At 38.7% G+C, this 18,879-nt stretch overlaps 1 protein-coding gene across 2 annotated transcripts in view; it reads right to left on the bottom strand.

Moving 5' to 3' along the window:
- The window catches only part of BZW2 (basic leucine zipper and W2 domains 2), a 55,818-nt gene that overhangs the window by 20,661 nt on the left and 16,278 nt on the right, over positions 1-18,879 (bottom strand). For both annotated transcript variants that reach the window (XM_071560844.1, XM_071560846.1), the window contains exons 2-5: positions 16,216-16,280; positions 9,577-9,753; positions 8,361-8,464; positions 4,836-4,901 (exon numbers count right to left, since the gene is read on the bottom strand). In XM_071560844.1, the coding sequence (XP_071416945.1) occupies positions 4,836-4,901; positions 8,361-8,464; positions 9,577-9,753; positions 16,216-16,273 (405 nt within the window). In that variant the 5' untranslated portion in view covers positions 16,274-16,280. The remainder of the gene's footprint in view (positions 1-4,835; positions 4,902-8,360; positions 8,465-9,576; positions 9,754-16,215; positions 16,281-18,879) is intronic.

The raw sequence follows: 18,879 nt of genomic DNA, 5'->3' as shown, positions 1-18,879 counted from the left end.
TTATCATTAACTGTAGAGCTTTCTGAATGCAGTGATGCTTTAAAAATCCAGATAACTAATGAAGTTATCAAACTCATGCAGTGTTTTATGAATAGTTCTTCTCTGTAGCAGTGAACAGAACTGAAAAAACCCTAATTCATATGGCAGTACTTACATTATAACATCAGCTTTAAATTACAGCTTTAATTAACAAGCCTAAATGATTCAGCCACAGACAAATCATACGGGATTTTTCTTAGGGGGCTTCAGCCACATGATTGCAACGTGCACTTTTAGCTTAGAAGAAAAATTATGAAACTATAAAATCTCAAGGTGTAAGTTTATTTCAATATGTTAACTGACTCAACCAAAAATTTATAAAAATTTAGAATGCAGAAGAAGAGAATTATTATTTCTAAATCCATGAATGAGAAACAAGTGCTGTATTTCCAAATGCAGCAACTAAGTGGTGCAGAGAAAGCAACGATAGAGCCACATTTAATGTGAAGACTTAAAATATTTTTAGAGAATTTCAATATAACCCTAGTGTAAAGTGGAAGCCTGGAGATTTAAAGCTTTCTTTATACAAGATTTATCAACAACACTGTACTAAAATGAGATCTGCACAAGCAAAAAAATCAGAATTAGACCTTTTGTTCTTTGCTGTAAGTATTGAGACTGTTAAGAAAGAGGAAACGGCTTCAGATTTCTGTGTAGCCTTCTTAACTCTTTTGCTACCCTAAACAATAGATGAGGATATTATTAGAAAGTGGCCACACTGACAACTTTAACATGACAACTTTTGACATACTTCTGAGCTGTAACCTCCATCGGGTCTTGTCAGTAACGTAGTTCATGAACAGTTATACCTATTCATGTCAGATTTTAGTTAGGAAAGCAACGATGTCAGGAAATCCACCTGCAAAGCCAGAGTTACACGGTACAATACGGAGATGGATTCTATGAGAAGGACATCCAAAAAATTATCAATTCTAATTTTGAGAAATCTGTATTTGTTCAAATGTTTTGGAAGGTCTGAAATTACATGTCTGCACAGTTTGCAGCGTTATCTTCTTCCCTTTCCTCTGAATGTGCTCCTTGTAAGTCTCTTAGCATGGTTTCTGGTGTTCTTGAACTGCACTCCACTGCAGTATGTTTTGAGCAGCACTCTCGCCTTCTACACGTTTCTCACTACTTAAAGTACTGTTTCCTACTAGCACAGATTTTGTTTTACTAGTAGTTTTTAAAAGCAGCTCAAACTTAGGCTTGCCATTTTCTGCTGTTTAAGCATATTCTTCTATATTTTCAAGCAATTGTGAAACACAGCCTAATTTAGAAGACTGGTTCATAGGAGGAATCAAAACCTTTCATAAACCCATTTTAAAAACATCAAAAAGAACAAAAATTTCAGTCTATAGTTGTTATTTCTGATTTTTATTTCTGATTACTTTAAGAGCTCTTCTTTTACCATCACAATTACAAATCTCAGCAGGGAAGTCACAAAATGTCCAAGTCACTTCACAATAATACCCAACCACACATAGAATGTTCTCCAAGCAGATGCTTCCCTGCTGTTAGTCAAGCATGGATATTACCACTTTGCTTAGAGATACAGACTGATTCCAGGCATAGAAAGCACAGTCCTGGCTCACAGTTTTGTGTTTCTATTATAGCTATAACTACTCTTACCTATTTAAATGGGAGATCAGAAAGCCTAATGAGCACAAGACCAGACCTAATGTGCTGTTCCACACTATTTTTGTCTTTTAAACACAAGTTTTGGGCATAAAAGATATGCACAAGACACACATGCAACATTAAAAAGCAGACAAGAAACATTTCTGCTCTCCTCTTGTGATCTGGAAGTCTTAATAGTGAAAATTAAGGAACTCTACCCACACAGAGAATGTGGTGTCTTTTAATATCTTCGTTATCTGAACCGGTCTGTTGCTGACAGTTTGTCACACCTGTAGACAGCACTGAATTGGCAGCAATGGAGAAGGTGATGCCTTAACATAACAACAGATTTCTGCTGATTCTTGCCTTCAATTTACCTGACTTAAAGCATCTCTGTTTACTCCCCATTTGATCTCAGAATGTTATTCTCCTCTTATTTCCTAATTCCTAGCTTGATTTATTAGGAAAACAGGAACACAAAGAAGATCACAACATCTCTCAGCACTTCAGACTTCCTCATGTGACTCAGTAACATTTATCTGTACTTTACCCCAATTTTGATAATAAAAACCTGTATAGAACCTATATACTTAAACATGCAGCACAATATATATACAGCTAATATTGCATTCTTCATCCACTGACCTCAACAAAAATACATACACAGAGGAAGATGAACACAAATTTGGAATTGAGAATTTTACTGAAACTATTGGAAAATGTTGTCATAGGTCTGTGCCAGTACACTGGGTAATGCTCATGTGAACTTAAGCTGCCTACATAAAAAAACAAGTGAGGAATGTATTTAAACCTCTTTGTCTTCTGTTGAAATCACTTGCACAAAATAATTGAGCTGTAAAACTTTAGAGATATGGTTTGCTTATGCCATTAGAAAAAATAATTGGTAATTTGGGGGGGAGAGAGTTAAGAAATAAAACTAGAAATAGACAAAAATGAGAATATCCTAATGACAAAGTTATGATCTAGAAGACAAATACTTGTGCAAATACTTTTATTTAAGATAATCTCTCTTGAAAGACAAGTGTCACTGACACCACTTCTTTAGAGTGAAACTGCTGGTATTGCCTTCATTTTTTTGGCATGCCTTTTTCTGCAAGAAGATCTACTTTTCCCCCAAGTACTCTATCGGCCTAGTGAGTCTGCCAGAAAAATCACTTTATTTGTGGGACAGTGACACATGAAAAAACATCAAGGAGTCACTCTCTACATTTCTAACCACCACTAATTGCAGCTGTCTTTGAACTACTTGATCTTGCAGTACCATATTTTAAAAATATGAATGTACATATCTTCTGGCCCTCTATGGGCAGCTACTTTTGGACACGTTACAGCACACAGAGATTAAAGGATTAACTGGTTAAAAACCCAGCAGACTGATCAGTGAGAATACAGTCACTTGGTGGGTTCACACAAGCAGAGGGAGAGAAGGTAAGCAAAGGACACCTACAAATAGTCTCAAGGGTTTTAAGGGCAATAGCAGTGCAGGTGCAATACACAGGCCCAAACACCTTCACAACCACCTTCTTAGTTTCTATTCTCTAATAAATGCATGAACAGAGCACCCCTGGCACCCCCAGAAGCCACACCAAGATTCGCACCCGTGCCATGGATGGTGATGGAATGGTAGATGGAAAAATTTCCCCTCAACCAAAGACCACTATGCAAACCTCATCCTGTGATTTGTCATACAAGATGTAATCTGTCATTGAAAACTACACAAAAAGCACGTACATAAAATTGAGGCTTGCAGTCTGCAAGGTGAACAAGCCTGCTCTGATCCCACGCTGCCACAGCTAGGATGTTTCCAATGGCTTTAAATGAGTAGCATGGTTCCAGTCATGCTGCACCTCAAACTACTGCTTTCTTTTAAGCTGGCATAAGGCTAAACTTCACGTCAGAGGTACCTGTTTCTCAACTGAAGAGTTAATTATTATGTATTAACCACAGTCTCACTTTGTCACTAAGTGTGCAAAGTGAATTTTCAGAAACTTAGAGGATTCAAAACCAAGCAAATTACAGAAGAGAGAGGAGGCGGCTTGAATTGCCATGGCATTTGCTTAATATGCTGAACACTCTCTGAAACTTGAATGCTGTGAGTCAGCACTTCTCATGTCAGTGATTATAGTAATTAACAGCAGGAACATTAGATTTGTGTGGGGATAGAGGTAAATTTAGGTCTTTAGAATGATGTACTGAGTAATCAGCATCAGTTGATAGGCATGCTGGCCATAAGTGTAAAAATAATTTCCTATATGAGAAAGAATGCATAAATCAGAGCCAAATTTATTCAGCCACAAGAGGTGGTGGTGAGGCATCATGCTCCAGGCATGCCCTCATTTGACCCTTGCAGCAATTTTTCTAATGTCTAAATAATATGGAAACCCACTTTTACGTTTAACAAACATGGCATTTTATTCACAGGATAGGTTTTGCCATTATCAGTATGCCTGTTAAGTTACAGCACAATACAGTGTTTATTACTTGTTCAGGCCATTAGAAAAAGATATTACCAAGAACTCAAAATAGACAAATAAATCTGTATTTTGTTTTTCAAATACTTCTACCCTGGTTTCTCCTGTCTCCTTAGAATTCAGTATCACAAAACAAACAACATCCACAAATATCCACTATAGTCTTATCAGGCAAATCCTGAGCACTCTGCCATTGGTGAGGACTTCCCCTTGCATGTATCTGTGCCCTTAATTACAAAAACCTTGTGGTTAGCATTCATTCCACAATGCACAAGTGGTTTAATACTCATAGATCAAGTGACATTCTGCACAACAGATTTGCATTTATTCTTTGGAAAAAAACACAGAGAGCTGTTCTATTAGCGGAACAGTAACGCCACCTCTTTTTAAGAACTATACCTCAAAGCATATCAAAGTTCTGCACAAAAAAGCCTGGAATAAGAAGGTGAGTTTGGTCAGAGCAACCAAAGGAATCATTAATTCAGAATTGCTCTACATGGACTGCTGGCTGCAGTATTCTCACAGAGCCACACCTGCAGAGCAAAGCTGCCTTCTGTAAATTCCTTCCTCTTTTCCAGTAGGGCTAAATAAAATACTTAATATAGTGCCACATTTATACATTTACAATTATATTAGAAATAGAGCAAAAAATATTACCATTTCAGGAAAGACCACCATCATCATTACCTTTTTGATTTCATCTTCAAATGCTTTTTCCAGATATTTGTATCTCCTGATAAGTTTATTGAAGACCTAAAGATAAACACAGATTAAAAAGTATAATAATCGCAGCCATTTTTCTTCACAAAAAAGAAAAAGGACAACAAGACTGCCACTACTGAATCCATAAAGGGAAACTTTGACTAATCCATGACAAGACATTTTTTTCTTTTTACTATCTCCATAGCAGGAAAGAAAATGTAGAAGGCACTGCTGGCATCTCACATTCTAATATTGCACTGCACAGTTTCTTTAGACATGTTTCCAGGAAATAAGCAACTTGCAGAATGGTATTTCTGCAGTTATCTGCTGCATTGTCTGCCTAATGGAGACCATGAAACATCCTTCTCTATCAGTTTATTCACAAATGAAAAAAAAAGTTTTGTGATTCTTGTTGGACAGAGCAATGCTTGATTCAGAGAATTTACTGCAGCTTGAGTCTTGTTTTTGCATTTCTCAAAATGTTATTCCTACGCTACTTTTCATCCCATGCACATATCAAAAGCAAGGGAGAGAAGGAGAAAGCTAACTCTGCCCCCTTCCCACAGTAGTGCAGTTCTGGGGAGGCTGCCAGCTGAGGCTGATGGAGGGAGGCTGTCAGGATGCTGAGCATCTTCAGCAGCTGCAGCATCTTTGCAAATCAGCTAACATAAATGTTTACAACAAAACACACTACTGACAAGGAAAGAGAAAGAACATTTGACAAAGCTTTTACAACAATTATGTTACTGGAAACACTTGTTCTCCAGTTTTCACCATTCGTTTCCCATCATGCGACCACAGATTATGAAACTAGAAGCAACACAGGTGCAGAGCATTCAAGGTCAAGAAGGAAGAGATGAGAAATTAAATATACAAATGATTGCTGGCAGGACTGTACAAAGGCACAAAACATATGACTCACTGTCAGAAGTAAAAACGTTTATGTGGGGAACAAATGACATCATTGCCACACTGGATGGGGGTTGAATTCAGTGTAGAAAGTTTTAATTCACTTTTCAGGACATAAAATACATCCAAGCATCCTAAATGGTAGTATTTTGTCTCAGAACAAGTGAAAAATCAAGTTGAAGCTACACAGAATTTGAACAAAATAAGGTGTAATATGAAAATGTAAGCTACTTTCTTGTTCACATTTCCAAGCAAAATTTTGTATATTTTCATAAGCTCTTGTAAATGACAGAAGTACACTTCATATGCAAATAATCTATTAAAATATAAACACTAGCTTTAGTCTGTTTACCTGAAGATTTTTCACTCTTGTAATTGTTTCCATGGCTAAATCCACAAAAAACCCCACACTACTGGTTTATTTGGCAGTCAGAGGAAGAAGTTACCTTAGAGTTCTAAACAATATTTTAGATTAACTCCACTTTTTTGATAGTAGAATAAGAACTCTGTTTTCCATTATGCATGGAAAAAAAACCCTGGCAAGGTCAATAAAAGGACACATCTCTTCAGGTATGTGTCCTCAAGATACATACCTGAATTACAAAGTGTTGACTTATTTTGGTGGGTTTTGGCTTGAAATGCAGAGATTATACTGAAAATTCCACTGCTTCAAATCCTGCTTCAATATGCAAGCTTCTACTTTAAATTTCTCCTTGGAGGACTGGTATTGCCAATTTTTGGTACACAACCATTAAAACATTAAAATTCAAGACAGAATCAATGCTTTTACCAGTAACAGAGATTTTCCTGATTTAAGAAATGATAAAGCTGATACACGAGAAATATTGATCCTTTTTCCCAAAACAAATATATTTAACTTCTTTAGATTATCAGAGATACATTTTTAACAGAGATTTCTGCTATTAAGCAAACATTTGTTACTGATGCAGATTTTGATCTCAGCACCCTTTAAATCAACCATGCGTGTGTGTGTGTGTCTCGGCTTCGCGAACGAAGATTTGGGAAGGGCTCCCCCCACATGGGTGTGCCCTTCCAGCCTGCACAGTGGATTTTAGGTGAGACTCAGCGTGCGCAGAACTGGCCCCACCATTTAAGTCCTGAGGTTCATCTGCCACGGCCGAGCGAGCTTAGACAGTGCCAGTGGAGGCATTTAACTGCCTTGTAAATCAACCATGCACCTTTGCAGCAACTTGCCACCTTAGGAGGGACAGTGGCTTTCATGCCTTTACTTGCTGTCTCCAGTATTCCAATAATAACAGTTATTTTAAAGGACAAATATATTACTTAATTAACAAAAGATTTCTGACATATGGGAGGTGCAATGGTACTGCATTTTTATGCAATCCTACTTTTATCCAGAACTGAATGGTGGATTTGAACTTTCCATAGAATTCTTACTGTACTTTCTCATATATCATTATCTTGCATTAAGTAGTTAGCTTCCTGTCAAGAATGCTTTAGGCTTCACTGCTTTTTTTGTGTTAATTTCATGTAGGTCTATTTATGCAAGCCTCATTCCTGCAAGAAGAAACTATGTACCACATACGATGGAGAAATAAAAGCTCTTGGAATATATGCCCAATTCCTAACTAGTTATAAAATGAAAGGTTGGAGGCAGGATCTTTATATTTTCTGTCATTTTTATACTTCGCAGAATGGTTAGGTTGGAAAATACCTTTACGATTATTGAGTCCAACTGTTAACCCAGCACTTGCAAGTCCCACTAAACCATGTCCCTAGGCACCATGTCTACACATCTTTTAACTATACCTCAAAGGATGGTGATTTCCCCACTTCCCTGAGCAGTGTACGGTAATGTCTGACAACACTTGCAGTGAAGAAATTTTTCCTACTATCCATATAACCCTCCCCTGGCATAACTTGAGGCCAATTCTTTTTGTCACTTGTTACCTTGGAGAAGAGGCTGACCTCCACCTGGCTACAATCTTCTTTCAGGGAGTTGTAAAGAGCAATAAGGTCATCCCAGAGCCTCATTTTCTTCAGGCTAAACAACCCCAGCTCCTTCACCCACTCTTCCTAAGACTTGGGCTCCAGACCTTTCACCAGCTTTGTTGCCCTCCTCCGGATATGCTCTGGCTTCTCAATGTCTTTCGTGCAAGTGAGGGGCCCAGAACTGAACACAGGATTTGAAGTGAAGCCTCACCAGCATCAAGTACAGAGGAACAATCCCTGCCCTGGTTCTGCTGGCCACCCTACTGCAGATACATGCTGATACAGTTCATCCCTTTCTAAAAATATGTTCATACAAATCTTTCAGTCTGCATACAGAAAAGGTCGACAAAAATAATAAAGGTAGTGTCAAGAAATAGACTCAGCAACAGCAGACTGAGATAAAGGAAATGGCTTTTTGTAAAAGAAAGCATGGCCAACTGTGATCAGATTATCTTAGATATCCTATTTTCTTACCTAAAATGTATAGGTTAGAGCAAATTACTCATTAACTGGATTTTCAATTGGCCTGTAACTAGCCTAGTATAGCCTAGACAGTCTGCAGATGTTCCACTGTAATCCCTTTTGATACGTAAATGGAAAACAGTAATCAACTAAGCCTCTACCGACCTGAGCATAATTTCGGATGGCATCATGATCTTCATCTGCAAAAAATACACAGTGGTTGGTCATCTTGGTCTTATCGTTGTCATCTATGCGTGTGCCTCCAGGAGCTAAAAGAAAGGGAAAATAAGGTAGGGGATGATTTCTTACTTACAGGATGTTCTGTATGTAAGATTTACTAAGTCTAGTAAGTCTCTTGTCAGGATTACTGAGGCAAAAGACCAGGGTAGGAATTAGAAGGGGAAAGGGAGGAACAGAGAGAGACTAAACTTTGCTAATGTGTGGTGGCACCTGACAGAAGGGACACTTGGCCATATGCTCCACCTTAGATCACACAGACCCCATAGGACTGAGTGATTCAGTTCACACTGAGGAATCTCAGCTGGTTTTGAGAGCTCTGACAGTGACTAAACAAATATGGGCTGGAGCACAACCCTTGCACATATTTTAACTACTACTTTAAACACCACAATTATGAAATCCTTTCCAAAGAGAAAAGTGTTAGCACTCTGTTAGTAATGTGAGGACACAGAACACCCTACCAACCCCTCTAATGCTTACCAGGCTCATGTAAACATTCAAAACACTGGCTTATTTTGTTGAGTGTTTTGTCATACGTATTTCCACTAGCTTTTGTTTCCAGCATTCCCTCAAATCTTACAAAAACATCTTTCCTTCCTACATACTAAAGAGCAGGAAGCAGGACTCAAACCAACTTGACCAGTAAAAGAATTCAACTTATTCAAAATACAGAGAAAGGTGAAGAGAATGTTTTTGCCAAAGCTGCCCCTGACACGTGGGAGAAATGTCCTATGAACATCCATAAAGCACTCCTCATGACCCTTCACTTCTCCTCTCAGCTAGCCTTTGCTGCAACATCTCCAAAGCAAGACTTGCAACAGTTAATAACCAGAGTGCTCTATTATACCTTTTTACACTAATAAGGCCCTCTGTCTGCTTTACTTAGCACATCTGTCATTTTCTTTGCTATTGCAGTTACATGCTGGTTTAGCTCAGACTGAAGGGTTCTCAGAGCACTATCAATCAAGTGCAGAGGGTGTTCCTGCACAACAAACAGTGCTATGATAGAAGATGCAAGCAGTATCTAGGCAAGTGAAATTGTAATACAGGCTATAATTTCCATTGTAAAGAAGGAGAGCATCTTAAAAGAGGCAAACAAGGCTGATCATCAAAATTGTCTTTCAGATACTCTGCAGGTTACCTAACATGCTGCCAGCTACCAAAATATCAAAGAGTGTGTCAGCATAGCGGCGATAATCAAGCCGTGAGCCTGCTGCATCCAGAAACTTGGCTATAGCCTCCAGGTCATTCCCAGCTTCATTGAGGCCTTGGACAATCGTATCCCTGAAGACTGTGGGTTCAAATTTCTCCTTTTCATCTGCAACAGAGATTAAGGAGAAAGAAAAGGAGAGAGACAGTTTTTAAACTTTCTGTTAAAATCCTGTATCAGTCAGCAATTTAAATGACCACGGCACCCAAATATATTCTTGTCATTCTAGTCAACACATCAAAAGTTTGTTTGGCTTGTGCTGCCTCTGGAGATTCTGCAGTGTTTATCCTTGCTTCCCTCTTCTCCTCATCTCCCAACACCAAACCTTCCCATTTCTCAACACTAAAACACACACAAACATATCAGAATAAATAAATAAAGGAGAGGAAAAGCAACTACTGAAATTGTTTTCAAACTTCATACTCTTACTTCTCTTCTTGAAGGAATTATCACATGTGCATTGCTAATCTGAGAGCAGAGTGAAGCGAATGTAGGAACACTCTGTTTTTCATTTCTTGTTATTTTTCTTTAAATAACTATGGTCACACAGCCAAAATGTTTTCAAAAAGACAAGTCTTCAGAAAAAGAGATCAACGTATTAATAAAACTAGTTTTGTGTAAACATTTAGGACCCAGCAACACAGTGTAACCAAGAATTTATCCTTCATATTCACAGACCTAAACAGCACTAGGAACACAGAAACATAGGGCTCACGTTGCATTTTCTACAGCTGTCCCTTGCTGAACTCGATTAAGGCACAGTCTGACCCCCAGACAATGTCCCTATGTCAATGTCATTAGTCACAACAGACGTAACTGCAACCTTCAGATAAATGTAGGTAGACTTACCCATACCTCCTGCTGCCTTTTCATGCAGTCTGTCTGTTAACAGCTCATCACAGACACTTGAAGCTTCTTAAGAAAATGTGTCCCAGCTTTATATATGGGCACATATGAAATACCTGTTACTGTCAAAATAACTCTGAACTTTAGGAACAACACTGAAGCTGTTCCACGTACTCAAACCCCAGGTTTGTTATCACCTGCTGACACAAGTATTGATAAAACCTCCTGAAAAACCTGCACGTTATATCCAGAGATTCAAACCAGAGATTTTTTTTACTTATTAAGATAAAACAGGATTGGTTAAATTGATGTCTAAACATATGCTAATGCAGTCTGAAACTTACCAGCTTCAATTCTTGCAGACTTTTTGTGACAAAAGGTTCTGGCCTTTACATATCCTCTGGCTGCAAGCTTCGGTTCCCTGCTACTCATGGTGCAGCTTCTCATCCCAGCCATTAACCAAGAGACCTTGCTTTCTAATAGTCTTTCTTCCCCAATCTCTTCCCTCCTGCCACAGTAGTCTTAGGGCAATAACTACTTTACACACAATTCCTACTTTTACTAACAGTTTTATTTCTAATACACAAAAGATTTTCTCTCTCCTTGTTCCCCTGCATGCACCTGGGATGCACCCATTTTACTGTCTTCAGTAGCTCACTTGCACTTTCCCCACCACTTCCAACACATCCTCTTCCTCCATAACAATCATACCTGGAAGGCACAAAACAGTCCCTTCCACTCCCAGGCCACTGGAAAGCTCAGGTGACCCATCAGCCTGTCCTTCCAAGCAGCCTGGCAGCACAAAGACAGCTGCCAAAAGGCTGTCTGTCAAGCACAAAGCACTGGAAAACTGTAGCATTCCCTTATTTTCTATAAATCCCCTGCTATGCCTAGCTTTTAGTGACTCACGGAGTCTACTTCCCATCTACACATGAATTGCTTCCCCATCCCCCAAACTCTGACCTCCTCAGACCAAAGCTGAGGATTACTCAACTCCATGGACACCCAGACATATGCTTATGAAACCTAAGCCAGCTCATCCAGAAGTGATGCACAGAAGCACAGAGCCAGCCTCGATTCTCCCCACCACGTTCTCATCATTTAATACACTACTTAATTAACATGGCCCTTCTCTGGACTGCAAATCACTTCTTTCAAAGCTTTTTACTTCACCAGACCCTGACATTCAGGCTCTCAGCTGTGTTACCTCAACTTCAGCTGTGATGGAAATCCAGAGCGCCATTCAAGTGATCATCTCTCTTACCTGCAAGGGCATGCTCATGGTAGACAAACCAGAGAGGGTTGACAGGGGAAAGGAAAGAACATGCCTTTGCTCTGGGGGAATGCCTACAGAGAAGCATAGTACTGGAATCCCATCTGAGTAATCAGACCTATTACCAAATACTCAATTGCAGCTCTCTTCCATCTTCAAGTACAAAAACCAAGCCAAAATAAGGAACAAAGCAACCAACCAACTCTCAAGCCAACTAGTCTTTTACTGAAGTTTAAGTACTTCAGTATGTGTACTTCAAGCAGTTCTATTTGTACACACGAAACACAGTTCCACCCATAAACAAGTATCTGAGTATAATTACTTTCTTCTAGATTACCAAGTAAGTATGTATTATTTGCAAGACAAAAAAAAAAGCTCAATGATACGTCAACCAGCAAGAAGACTGAGTTCTGTCTTAAGAGAGGAATTAAAAAAATACTCCTGCTTTACTTTTTAAAATGTATTTCGTCTAAAAATTTAAGATGTTTACATTTAAACTGAAAGGTGTTATATACTTGGTATCATAGGTAGGTACACAGTTCTCAGTACAAACACCATGATTAATACCAACTCTTTTAAATACTCTTCTCCTGTCCCAGAAGTCCTCCTCTCATCTGTACTACCCTACTATTTTCTTGTCTATCACAATCTAAAAATTTTACACAGGAGAATTCATTGCATGAAAAATTATTTATAATTTTACTGAAACATTTTCCTACCAAACTAACGTGAAGAGAAATATGCTGATGTAGTACAAGAGGGTGAGTAAGAAGCCATCATCAAGAAGGGGTGACAGTGTGTGGAGGTGTCAAGTGCACAATTATTGAACAAGCACAGCTCCAATCACAGGATAGCAGAAGCAGGTGTAGATTGCAGATGTGATGCACACAATATCCAATACAGCAGTGCTATACACAGCTTTTCATTTTCAACATGTTCCCAGATCCTTATATCCTTGCTTTTGTTTCTAAGAAAATCACAGAGTATATTTATACCCCTCTCCTTCAAGAATTAATTTTAAGTCCTCAACAGAAGGCTCATTACTGTATTCTGTGGGAGAAAAAAGATGGTTTGGCCTCTCTTTTTACTTCATGTTAAAGGTGCAAATGGTGACGTTTTACTACATAATTTTCTTCCTGAAAGTATTAGGCATAATTTTGCAGAGATTATTTTGCACCATATTTTTAGTATATACGAATCCTATGTTATCTATACCATGGCAACATATTTAGGTATCAGGTATTGCCTGACAGCTTACTTCAAACAATGTGCACTGTTTGTTCTTGTTAATGCTTTGGGAAGCTTTTTGTCCTGTAGGTATTTGTCAACTGTCTGGATTCATAAATTTTCCTTACTACCTACTGGCATTTTTGCTACTCCTATTTCTTCCTCTTTCATTTTAGAACACACAAAGACATCCCTTTGCACACATCCATGCAGCCAATGCAGTCCACATCCCTGTTATCTGCTCCATGGTACAGGGATACTCACAAAAAAAAGCTGTATTCATCAAGTACAGAGATTATACTGAGAAGAAACAAAACTATTCTCTTTGCCCAAAGTGCTGCAAACTTGATATGGGACTGTGAGATGCCTTCTTCCCTTGCAAGGTTCTTCCCTTAACACCATCATTCCTCCTTCAAACGTTTTTAAAGTGATTTTAATGTCTGCCATTATGTATTTTGGAGGCAAGGCTTATTCCTTTTATTTGGTCAACTAATAGAACTGGAAACAGTGGGATTTACAAGCTCCTCCTTCACGGTCCTCTCTCAAAAATACTTTAGAGTCTAAGCACATTTTCAAATGTTAAAGAAAAAAACCATTGTATTCTGGGTTTTTTTTCCCTCTGAAAGCTCAGAAGTTGTTCTCAATCAGATTAGTTGCAGTTAGCTGACCAGTGGTAAGAGTTCATATAGGAACTAATTTTATTAGATGCCTGACTGCAGTGTCACTCCTTGCTGTCTCCCCACATGGCAGCATTCCAGGGAGCTACAAAAGGGAAAAAGGAGTATCATGGGGCACGAGTCAACTGGTAAAAACAAGTCATCTCTCACCCAGCTTTCTGTCCCCAGAGTTGTCACATTTCAGACCCCACTACCTGCCTGCCTTCTTGCTACACACAACAGGATAGACTTTGACACCTGAAATGCCATGGTCAAGCCAAAGCCACTGCACTCTGTCCTACCTGGGTGACATCTCAGGACTCCTTGATAAACTGAAAGTCATAATAAAAAAACCCTACTCTAAGTCCAAGACATAATAGTCTGTTACACTGCTGTGATACTATATGCAAAGAGAGGGGAATAAAGGTATTTGGGAGTAATTTCTCTTCCTCAAGCCCTCTGCTTCTAGAAAGAAACAACTATCTACCATGTTCTAAGCAGGATATTCAAATGTTAAGGCATAACCATAATCCCCCCATGTTTGAAGAAGAGATTTTATGCTTTGAGCACAAAAACTAATGTTTCCATGTTAAAATTTCTATATTAAAGCCATTTAATATCCACAACTCCACTTAAGTAACCTCTCTCACAAAAGAAACCAAAACCCCACCACGCGATCTTTCAGACTCCCAAACACATCTTTTGCTTCTTCCATGTAGTCAATGAGTTATCTGGTAACACTCCCAAACACTGTAACAGAAATCCAACAATAGGCACTGAAACACAAATCAAATCTCTTTATTTAGTGTAATTAGTCTAATTACTGCTTGGAGTCAAAGGCCAAATCTGAGTTAGGAACCATTATGCCACAGTGCAAAACACAGGCTGAAAGTTTGCATGAGAAAGAGAATGCTTTCTGAGACAATTTTATCAAATAACACATGTGCCAGTTATAACTGAGTGACCTTGACTGGAAACCACATAGGATCAATGCAGAAGTGAGCCTGTCTCATTGCTTTCACTGGTGGTCTGACAGACTTATTTCTTCAGGGATTGTTAGTTCCACCCCTCTGGCTGTGTCTATATGGTTGCCAGTTACTGCAGGGTACAGCTCCCACTGCACAATGCTCTGGACCATGCTGATGGAAAGTTAATCCCAATAATTAACTGGAGCATTGTGATACTTAATAACAAACAACACTAGTTTTTTAATTAGTTATACTACATTCTGTGTGCATGATAGAAAATACACTTTGCATTTAAGAGACTGCACCAGTCAAATAAACTGAAGAAGGGCTGGCTGCAAGGGAGGAAAGACGAGAGAAAGCTGGTACTGCCCTTTAACATGACTGAAACCAAATTATTTTTTAATTCTCATCCTAGCTTTGTGATCCTCCTAGATCTCAAGACACTCACTCACTCATCTGTTTAGACTCGTGAGAGGATTTGCAATTTTCTGAGAAAGGTTACCAAAAAAGCCTCTTTCTCTTTCTCTCATCCCAACTAAGAAAAATGCTCCTTTTTATATTTTCAGTCATAAGACATTAAAACAAGGTGTTAGCTCTTGATCAGAAGCAGAAAAGTCAAGATGGAAAAAGTCTATTTCATGTCATGCAGGAAACCCATCTGTCTGCTGAAATAATCATAATCTGCTATTGCACAGCAAAAAGTCTGAGCTTTCTTTTCACAGACCAGACTTTTTGTTTTGGTGGTGGTGGTAAGATAATTTATTTCATATAATTTTGCTCTCTGCCTCAAACTGTTGGGCATTTATCTCAGCCACCAAAAATATGACAAATGAACTCTCAGTATCAGCAAACATGTTACAGAATCCACTGTACAGAATACCTGCATAACCAGTATAATTAGCCCCACTCAGCTTTTGTTAAAAATTGATGCTTACAGTACATAAGGAAAGGGTGTTGGTCATCTTTACAGAAAATCAGTATCACAATGAGTAAAATGGGACTCGCACAATGGTAATTGTTTTATTTTAACAATAAAAAAAGACTACAGTAACACAGGAGAAAGAAGTATTTGTGAAAAAGGAGCTTTCTGACTTCCGTTGTTCCACAAAGCAGGGCCAATGAGATCATCTGACCATGTCATAGAGAAGGAAGGTGAGACAATTCCTTTCTAAATATGAAAGGTTCCTTTATAAACATAGCATTGATTTGAGTCAATGAAATCAAAACAAAAATCAAAACAAAAAAAGTGAGATAATTTTCTTTACAAAATCTTTAATTAAAGGTCATATTTTGCTTTAATTGAACACTTTAAGAAACATGCAAAAATGAACAGTTAGTAAGTTTTCATCCTCATATGTAAATATACTGTAAACTCAGAATTCAATTATTAACTGAAGATTTCATAGCTAATAAAAACAAATTTTAAATGAAGTTCTAAGATATACAGTGAAAATAATAAAATTCATAGAGTTAAGTTAAAAACAGCAATTGCAGTCTTAACATGGCTGAATAGAAGGGGATAAAAACCTTAATCTACTCTACCTGCCCTGTTTATAGCCATTTTATCAAAGAAAAAAATGAAGTAAGAAATGTAACCTACCCCTCTTCCTAGTTTTGAACCGCTGGCCTGTTAGCACTGGCTTCTGATTCTTATTCATAAAATTTCTGGAGAAAGAAAAAAAGGAAAAAAATATTTTTATTCTGGCATTTACAGACAACAGTTTAATCTAAAGGCAAAAGACACTCATTGCAGTAAAATCCTAACATATAAAAGGGCAAGAGAGTTCTTGATGCATATTGAAAGAGTAATTCACATTATCTTAAAGATGAAGAGCACTACAATCCAAGAATGACTATGACTTCCCCCAAAACCTGGCTCTTGGCAGGAAGGTGATGGAGCCTCTGCTCTTATTCCTGGGGCAGTACCACTGTCCACCCAGCTCATGGGGGTGCTGGGGGCACAGAAGTCACCAGGGCAGAGGCCTGAGGACCGTCTGGTGGGGCTCTTCACAGCACAGGTCTCTGTGAACACCCCTCTGGCATGTTCAGCAGGCAGATGAATCCCCGGGCTACACACTGTTCTGCTACAGACATGACTTTGTGATCTAACCACAATGACAGTGTTTTAACCATCAAATCTCAACACACAATGTCAAAAATTTTGGGAAGTGATAATATATTGATGCCATTTTATCTAAACAACACTATTTCTCAGCTTCAGATATAATCAGTTTAATCACACAGACACGGCTTCTGCAATGAGCTGCTATACCGAGAGTTGAATGCAAACAGCAGCAAACAAAAGGAAGCTTTGCAGCACACAGAAATCATCATGGGTCATCCCCCTGTTTGTCAACAGCAAAGGCCAGCCCTGAGACTCAGAGGCCACCTATTTCATATGCTGCGTGTCATTACGACACTGTTATGTATGATTTGCTTGTCCAAAATTAAGCCTTCCCTTCAAGACTTTGAACATGTTCTAATAATTTCAGTTTTAACAACATCCATATTATTGCTAATTCTTCATTGTAGACTCCACAGGTCCAGTTTAGAAGTACATACATTTGCCAACATTTCTTCCTATCATGAATGGAAAGAAATTCAAGCTCCATAGCTAGAAAGATGCCATCAATCACCTTACTACCCAAGTAATGCTTTCTCTTCCCCTCAAAATTCATTTAACTCTGTTAACAGTGCTCCAGCTGTACAATGTGTTACCATTTGCCAGACTACCCCCTCCACTGAAGCATTCCTAGCTAGCCATTTCTACAGCATTTCAAATGTTTAACTTGGCAAACCACTGCTTTCTAGTGTAGGTTTATCACTTATCCACAGTCAAAAACTGCACAAAGGCATTGGAAATAGCCAGTAAACTTCAGAGTCAAGGCTGGGTTTGCTTCGTGCAAGTCATAAAAACACAAAAGACACAAGAAGCTAAACTGACAAGTTCAGATTTATCACTGAGATTTAAAGCTGCTGTTGGAACAAACTAAGGAGCATTCTGAAACAACTGTGTCACTAAACAGCCTTCTGGAAAAATTATTTGCTCATCTGCAAAGAGAGTTATACATGGCAAGTCCCTGTATCATGGAATCTTTAAAAATGCTATAGGATCCAAGCATCCCTTTACAGTAGAGCCCAAAAGGCTCCTTCCCCTCCTTAACTGTCTCGGTGGCAGAGAACAGAAGGTGCTTTACAAATTAATTAGGCAGATAATCTAGCAGTCTCCAGGGATAAGCAAGAGTCCAGCCTTTTGCCAGTGATGGGCTGGATTTGACATACTTACCTGGTTTGTCTTACTGACCTTCAGTTATTTGTAAAGACACTGATCTGTAACATTCGTCCAGCTGTTTCTCATTTGGTTTTATGCCTGACCTGGACACCTTATGCCATGCTCCAGGTCCGAAAACGTTCAAGAGATGGCAGGAGGAGCCCATAAGGTTTGGAAACAAAGCATCAAGTGAGCCACACATCAGGTAAGAATTAATCTGCTTGCTTATCACAGCTCTTCCAGAGCACAGACGCCATCAGGCTGGGACCAACAATGCCCACTTCCTTAATAAACACACGAAAGTCTTCAATGCAGCCATACTGGCACACTTTCCCCATTTCTATAACAGACAGAAATGCATATGCTAAATTTCTAGCACCAGACTTCTCCTTTCCTTGGATGCAGTGTATTTTTAAACTGCAAGAAGAGTTGCATGTACCTGAAGCTTCACTATCAATTTTAACTGTTCCCTGTGAATATAAAATATGTCCTTTAAGATAGCTGGGAAAAAGATTTTTAAAAAAGCAGTTAAAGTAAGACTCACTGCTTGTGGCAGATTTAATGACTAGACATTCAGTGCAACAGAAGTGACTCCTGAATAGTTAATTACTAGGAAGACAGGATATGCCTTCTTCTATATTTAGCTTTAAATGTACTGTGCTCTGATCTGCTCGAGTGAGGGTCTGGCTTTATAAGGCACTGCCTCAAGTACTGGCCCAGGATATTTCATCAAGGAACTGCAGCATGAGGCTGTGCAAAACCAACCCAGTGACCTACACAACAAGCCAGGATCATACAAGCAGCACCAGCTCCTGCAAATGAGATTTTAAAGTGCTGTTGTTACCACAACAGAAACCTGGATGATAGCTCAGAATTTACAGAAGTGGATGTATGCAAAATGTTTGGGTTTGGTTTTGTTTTTGGGGGTGTTTTTGGTTGTTTGTTAAATCACAAACACATTGACAACAGCACAAAAGTAATGGCTGATGGTTG

The sequence above is a fragment of the Pithys albifrons genome, chromosome 7 (assembly GCF_047495875.1).
Source record: "Pithys albifrons albifrons isolate INPA30051 chromosome 7, PitAlb_v1, whole genome shotgun sequence".
Taxonomy (NCBI): Eukaryota; Metazoa; Chordata; class Aves; order Passeriformes; family Thamnophilidae; genus Pithys; species Pithys albifrons.
Note: the sequence above shows the minus strand (reverse complement) of the source record. Positions and strands in the feature narration are given on the sequence as shown.